The sequence below is a fragment of the Myotis brandtii genome, unplaced genomic scaffold, assembly GCF_000412655.1.
Source record: "Myotis brandtii unplaced genomic scaffold, ASM41265v1 scaffold4, whole genome shotgun sequence".
NCBI lineage: Eukaryota > Metazoa > Chordata > Mammalia > Chiroptera > Vespertilionidae > Myotis > Myotis brandtii.
Window position 1 is genome coordinate 2,052,015 of NW_005365371.1, and position 7,691 is coordinate 2,059,705.

General features: G+C 54.5%; 1 protein-coding gene across 1 annotated transcript in view; it reads right to left on the reverse strand.

Annotated features, from left to right (window-relative positions):
• ITGB5 (integrin, beta 5) overlaps positions 1–7,691 on the reverse strand; it is a 122,308-nt gene that overhangs the window by 37,525 nt on the left and 77,092 nt on the right. The window contains exons 10-11 of the mRNA XM_005873124.2: positions 2,793–2,819; positions 2,009–2,390 (exon numbers count right to left, since the gene is read on the reverse strand). Of these exons, the coding sequence (XP_005873186.2) occupies positions 2,009–2,390; positions 2,793–2,819 (409 nt within the window). The remainder of the gene's footprint in view (positions 1–2,008; positions 2,391–2,792; positions 2,820–7,691) is intronic.

Consider the following 7,691-nt stretch of genomic DNA (forward strand, 5'->3'; position numbering starts at 1 on the left):
GGGGGAAGCCCCCTCCCCCCCACAGCAGCAGCTGTGGCTCCCAGCGCTGTGTGGCACTGACTCTCAAGGGGGTCAGCGAGCCCTCCTTTTGTGCCAGGCAATGAGCTAGGTGCTTCCTCTACATTCTCCTGTTGCTCAGCACAACTCTGTGCCCACGTGACCCAGCAGCATGTGGTTTTATTGGAATCAGAGCCAGATCTGCCTGATCCTAAGCATGTTTTCTGCTAACCCTGCCGGATCCAGCCAGCTAATCCAATTCATCATCCCTGGACGGGAGAAGAGTGGGCCCTGTTGCATGTCCAGCACATCAAATCCTATCACTTCTGTGGCATTCCGGTGTCCTGCACTTTCTGGAGCAACTCCAACTTTTGAACACATTGGTCCCACTGCACCCAGGGGTGCATTCATGCGTGTCTCACGGTGTGGTCAGCCCTGGGAGGCCCCACTTGCTGACCCGCATCTGTGCAGCCCTCAGCACTTGCTTCTTCCACTCACAGGGACAGCTCATTTACATGTTGTGATTGGCTTCACATATCTGTGCTTTATCTTCCCTGCTGCCCTCTAAGTTCCTCTCAAAGCAACGCTTCCCAACCGGAAGGCCATTCCCAGGAAAGGAATCCTGGAAACAATAGAATCCACATGGAATCCACACCAGGACCCACAGCAGAAGACACTACAGTCCCACCTGCAACTGTTCTGCTGCCTCCATTTGCAGTGGCCTCGTGCGGGATGCAATGGCCCTTCGGAGACATGTTCTTACACCATCTCATCGGCATACAACTCCCAGAATGGGAGCTGCCCAACTGTAATCTCACTGGAATCCATGTAAAGTCCTAGGCCCAGATTTAAAAACCCAAGTGCTCAAACATGACACAATGAAAACTTGGCTGGGTTGTACTTCAAAAAAAGTGTAAAAGCTTCAAATGTTGGTAGTAAAGTTAAAAACAAGCTCAACAGTATAATGTGACCATTGACCAGGAAAGTGAAGGTATCGCTAGGATGTGCTGATGGAAGTGGCCTGGGCAGACCACAGGAAGCAAACGTCCCGCAGAGCCCTGGGCTGAGCCCGTTACGCAGAAGGACAAATACCGCGCTCGAGTCTGGAGAAGGGCAGAGAAACATAAAGACACTCCAGATGTTTGACAGGCTCTCATATGGAGAGAGGATCTAGAATGCAAACCATTGGGGGAAAGTAACTGAGGAACAATTTTTTGTTCAATATAAGAAACTTTCAAACCATGCTTGTGGGAGGCAGAACACGGCCCCCACAGATGTCCATGGCCTCAACCCCGGAGCTGCGTCTGTGTGACCTGACGTGGTAAAAGGGGCTTCGCAGCTACGATTCAGTCAGGAATCTGGAGGTGGGAGGCTTTCCTGGGTGACCCTTTTAGTGGGGAGGCAGGAGCGTCAGAGAGATGTGGCATCTGCAGGTGCTACAGGCCCAGGGATGCTGGTGGCTCCTAGAAACCAGGAAAGGCCGGGAGTGGGTTCTCCCCCAGGGCCGTTAGGAGGAACGCAGCAGGCGGATAAGCTGGACTGCAGTCAAGTAGCACCCATCTCAGACTTCTGACTTCCAGAACTATAACCGAATAAACCTGTGTTGTCTTCAGCCACTAAGTTACTGGAAACTTGTTAAAGCGGCAATCAGAGATGAATGCGACAACCAACACGGGAATAACCACCACCAGCCGCAGTGAGCTCCCTGTCCCAGGAGGCAATCAAGAAGAGACGGAACGTCTACCTGCCAGGAATGCTGTGCAGGCAAGTCCTGGGTGAGCCATGACAAATGCCTCCAAAGCTGAGAGTCCACATCATGTGGCGGCGCCTTCTCCTGCTTTTGTATTTGACTCGCTGGTCCCCACCCCCCGGCCTGGTGGTGGGCAAGCCTTGCCCTGTTGCCTCCCAGGAGGACAGGGGTAGTAAGGCAAATCCAGGCTTTGGGGGATGTCCTCACAGCACCTGGGGCTGGGCCCGGCTCAGAGCAAAGGTGCTTGCCCGGGGTGCCTACCTGAGCAGAGGACGCCTCTGTTCCTGGCACAGGAGAAGTTGTCGCACTCACAGAAAGGCCCGTAGATCTTCCCGAACTCGCTCTCGAAGCAGGAGCACTGGCTGCAGCTGCACTGCCCGCGCCCGCTGCACAGCGGCTTGCCCTCCGCCTCGCGGCACAGGTTCTGGTGCCCGCTCGGGTTCTCCCCTTCCTGGCACTCGCACTTGCTGCCCAGGTAGCTGGGGTTGCACTCACACAGACCGCAGACGTAGGTCCCGTTCCCGCTGCATCGGGGGCTGTCCGGCTCCTGCCCCGCGCTGCAGCGGCACTGTGGAAATCCAGACAGGGATCTGGCACACCCTGACCAAATGCCATCTGAAGTGCTTCTCCCTGAACAGTGGTGCTTCTCCTCTGAACGGTGCTGCTTCTCCTCCGAACGGTGGTGCTTCTCCCTGAACGGTGGTGCTTCTCCTCCGAACGGTGGTGCTTCTCCCTGAATGGTGGTGCTTCTCCTCTGAATGGTGATGCTTCTCCTCTGAACGGTGGTGCTTCTCCAGAAACAACAATGATGAGAAACATTGATTGGCTGCCTCCTACATGCCCCCTCCTGGGGATCGAGCCTGCAACCCGGGCATGTGTTTTTACCGGGAATCAAACGGTGACCTCCTGGTTGATGGGTCAATACTCAACCACTGAGTCACACCGGCAGGGCCAGACTGTTTCTTTTTAAACAAAGCATGTAAAGAAGCATTGTTAACCCCTAAGCGGCTTGTGCGTTGCCCTGGAAACAGGCAGCAAGGTGGACCGAGCTGGCAGATGGTGGGAAAGATGCCTGTTAGCTGCCCACTCGGCTGCAATGGGAAAAAAGTGAGGGCACTGCTTGGTGATTCTCCCAGGAAGTAGAGCACAACTCTTCCACTCCCCTCCTTCCACTGAGAACGGAGCCATGTGTGGTTATATTCATCCAGCCCTGCCCTCAGAGCAGGGCACTGTGGAAATCCAGACAGGGATCTGGCACACCCTGACCAAATGCCATCTGAAGTGCTTCTCCCTGAACAGTGGTGCTTCTCCTCTGAACGGTGCTGCTTCTCCTCCGAACGGTGGTGCTTCTCCCTGAACGGTGGTGCTTCTCCTCCGAACGGTGGTGCTTCTCCCTGAACGGTGGTGCTTCTCCTCCGAACGGTGGTGCTTCTCCCTGAACGGTGGTGCTTCTCCTCCGAACGGTGGTGCTTCTCCCTGAACGGTGGTGCTTCTCCTCCGAACGGTGGTGCTTCTCCCTGAACGGTGGTGCTTCTCCTCCGAACGGTGGTGCTTCTCCCTGAATGGTGGTGCTTCTCCTCTGAATGGTGATGCTTCTCCTCTGAACGGTGGTGCTTCTCCTCCGAATGGTGGTGCTTCTCTTTTGAATGGTGGTGCTTCTCCTCTGAACGGTGGTGCTTCTCCTCTGAATGGTGGTGCTTCTCCTCCTCTGAATGATGCTTCTCCCTGAATGGTGGTGCTTCTCCTCCGAATGGTGGTGCTCCCTACACAGACAGAGGCCTCGGCCCACTCCAGAAACTGACTCACCACGTCTGGCCCAGAGAGCACAACTCTTCCACTCCCCTCCTTCCACTGAGAACGGAGCCATGTGTGGTTATATTCATCCAGCCCTGCCCTCAGAGCAGGGCACTGTGGAAATCCAGACAGGAATCTGGCACACCCTGACCAAATGCCATTTGAAGTTCTTCTCCCTAAACAGTGGTGCTTCTCCTCTGAACGGTGCTGCTTCTCCCTGAACGGTGGTGCTTCTCTTTTGAATTGTGGTGCTTCTCCTCTGAACGATGATGCTTCTCCTCCGAATGGTGGTGCTTCTCCTCTGAACAGTGGTGCTTCTCCCTGAACGGTGGTGCTTCTCCTCTGAACGATGATGCTTCTCCTCTGAATGGTGGTGCTTCTCCTCTGAACAGTGGTGCTTCTCCCTGAACGGTGGTGCTTCTCCTCTGAACGGTAGTGCTTCTCCCTGAACGGTGATGCTTCTCCTCAGAATGGTGGTGCTCCCTACACAGACAGAGGCCTGGGCCCACTCCAGAAACTGACTCACCACGTCTGGCCCAGATGTCTTTATTTTTCAAGTCTCCTCAGATCATTCTGAGGCTCAAATGGGTTAGCAATCATGTTTAATGATTGTTATCCTTAATCCTATTATTTGGGCTGAAATACGGCTGAGTTTTTAAAAGCCACCAATTACTTGCTTTACAGGGCACTCTTTAGGTAATGATGTGTACTTCTGGCGAACACGGAATGTATCTTGCTCTAAATGTTCTACAGATCCCTATCACTTCTGGATCTTTGCTAATTTTAAAAAGCCTCCCTTCAGATACTGTGATGTCTAGGGACACCCGGGGGAAGGGGTGAGGGTGGAGGTGTGAGAGACTGAAGAGGAAGACAGACCCAGCTGTCTTGGTCCTGGAGATAGTCCTCCTGGGCAGCAAGCCTCGGCTTCGGGGAACTCACAGCAGGCACCCAGGAGTCAGCATTAGCCAAAGGGGGTCCCAGGAGAGGACAGTGTGCTGAGAACCATGACCAGGAGCCAGGGTCAGAGGACACTGGGAAAGCAAGCCAAGCGACAGTGGGGACTAGCCCACCCTCCATGTCTATGTGTGTGGGGGGAGGGGAGGGAAGGGGGGAGACAAAAAGAGAGATTGACAAAAGCAAGTTCGGGACTAAGTTCAAGGCCCTGAGGCACAGTAACAAGAAGGGGACTCACCGGGCAGTGAAATCTGCCTTATGACAACACACACTAACAGTTTCCAGGTGCCAAGCACCCACTGTGCAGACATTTCCATGAGCAGGTCCCTCACATGCCCTAGAAGGAGACATTCCATTTACCAGAGATAAAATGGGGACTACCTGCTGGGGAGGGTTGGGCCTGTGCTCTCCTTGGCATGTTACCTCCTGGAAGCGGGAATGAGACAGGTGCCCAGTGTCCACGCCTGGGTACAGAGGGAGAGGCAGCCTGGCTCACTGTGGAGACTAGAGGGTGACCCCCAAGGGCCAGAGGCTCCTCCAAACCCTCCTGCCTGGCTCAGGATGACCCAGGCCTGCAGGTGAGAAGCGAGGGGAGACCGCACCTGACCGAAGCCTCCACAGGGACATCGAGCATGTGGAGGTGACTCCCCTCTTCCGAAGCTCGGGGAGCAGCTGTGACTTGCCCTGTGACCTCCGCTTCGCTGCACTTATTAAATGGAAAGCCCTGCCCCCAAAGGCATCTGTGGGCAGAGGTGGAATAAACTACAAAGGAGTGACCTGGACCAACAGCCAGAGGCATTTAATTACTGAGACTCTGGGAGTGTCCCTCTGTGAGCATCACCTCCCCCAGGAAATCTTGCCTGCGACACGGGGCACGGTAGCCAAAGAGAGAATGAAATGTCCCGAGTCTTGCTGATGTATCTGTGTTTGCTGGGAGTGAGTGAGAGGTGAGGGGAGCCCCTGAATCAGTGCTGGCAGCTGATCACCCAGGATTTAGAAAAGCTCCAGCCCTGGCTGCCTAGCTGGGGAGCAAGGAGGACCCAGTTTTCAAGCAGGTCCAATGGCCCTCACGCAACCTTCCCTCCCCGCTGCCCCCCCCCCCCCCCCCCCCATGACCACGGAACGGCTGTTCCAGCCCCAGGGCCTGCGGGGCACAGGAGGCTATAAAGCACTGGGGAGCAGCAAGTAAACCTGTCCTGGGACCCTTCCTCTCAGAGCCCACTCCCCTACGGGAGCAGGAAAGAAACCGGAGTCTGGCAGGCGTCGTCCCTGGTTATTCCGGCCTCCAACTGACACTGAAGGCTCCCAGTTCCTGGACTCCCCATTCTCCCACGCGGTGACGGGAGAGGAAGGTCAGGGACCGAGCAGCCCTCCCTCCTGCCCAGTCCTGTTATTCAACCCTCATTGGGATGCTCCCGGTTCCTCAGCAGGGCGGCTGGTCTGACCCACTCTTTCAAACGGGCCACCCGGCCCCCACCCCAAACCCACCCACCCAGGGCTGCCCGCTGCCAAGCCCACCAGGAGCACAGGGAAAGAAAGCGCTGGTGGGCACGGGGTACAAAGCCCGGAGGAGGGACAGGAACGGACAGTGCCGGAAGCTCACTGGGTCCTTTGTACCGGGCATCAGTGCTCGCCGCACAGGCCGCACGCATGCTGATTTGTCAAGGCCAGTCCATGAGAAACCCGACTCCCAGGGCTGGGCCTCAGTCAGTCCTGGCTGGTGTGGGGCGAGGGGAGGAAAACTAGGGGGAAACCTGAAGTCACTGGAGAAGAGAACCTCATTGGATTGGGGGCTTTCAAAGTCTTATTGATGTAATACTTCTCTTTGAGGACATCCTTGTCCCTCACCCTGCCACCTCTCTGCTTCTTGCCCGGACACAGCCACTGCAGGAGGCAGAGGGAGCAGTAAAGCCCCTGCCTGCGCAGTATTGGGCGCATTGCAAATCCCCACGAGACGGGAACTCGTGTTATTCCCTCCATGACGAGGAGGCGATGATTAGTGAGATGAGCCCGTCGGAGTGAAAAGACTGTGGTTTGAGTTGCAAGTCCACTGCTTGTTAGCTGGGTGGTCTTGGGCAGGTCATCACAGCCCCGAATCTCGGCTGCCAGCAGCAACAGGCGCAGCATCCGATCCCCACCTGAGCCGCAGGTGTGCGGAAGGAGTGTAAGGTCACTCCATCAACTGGGATCCCTGAGTGGAGGCCCAGTTCTTTGTTATCATGCTTTGCTCTGAGGCGAGCCCTTTGAAACAGGTACGGCAGAGCAGAATCACGGGCACCAAGAGGCCAGGGAAAGGCGATGTCAGAGAGCCCTGGCTCTGAACGTTCACTTTGCTACTCACTGGCTGTGGTGCGCTGAGCAATTAACTCGATTCTATGTGCCTCAGTTTCTCTCATCTGTCAGCATGAGTAACATTATCTCCCTCCCAGGGAAGTGATTTGACTTGTTCACAAGGATGCCATTAGAAACTGCCAAGAGCCTGCCTGAATGAACCCAGGCGTCCGTGTGAGCCTCGCAGCCTCACTCTTCCTCTGCTCCTCTGCATCTGGTTCTCCATAAAGGGCCCTGTTTGGGTGGCTTTCACACATCATTCTTTAGCTTTCCTGACCCACTACACCCATATTCCACCCACAGATCTATAAAACTCACATGTTTTGGGGTTTGTTTGTTTTTTGTTATTTCTGCCTCTTTCCATTTTTTCATAAGTATCTCCTTAGACCAGCGGTCGCCAACCAGTGGTCCGAGAACCACTGGTGGTCCGCGAGGTCCGAAAGGTTGGCGACCACTGCTTTAGACCCTGTGACTATGAGGCTTTTGTGTGTGTGTGTGTGTGTGTTTTTATCATGACTTTTTTAAATTGTTTTATTGCTTAAAGTATTAGAAAGAGTATTATATATGTCTCCTTTTTTTTCCTCCCCTTGACCTTCCCCTAGCCTCCCATACCCCCCAGTGTCTTGTGTCCATTGGTTATCCTTATATGCATGCATACAAGTTCTTTGGTTGATCTCTTACCCACCCCCCCAACCCTCCCTGGCCTTCCCACTGTAGTTTGACAGTCTGTTCAATGTTGCTCTGCCTCTGTATCTATTTTTGCTCATCAGTTTATAATGGTCTTAATTATCCATAAATGAGTGAGATCATGTGGTATTTTTCTTTCATTGACTGACTTATTTCACTTAGCATAATGCTCTCCAGT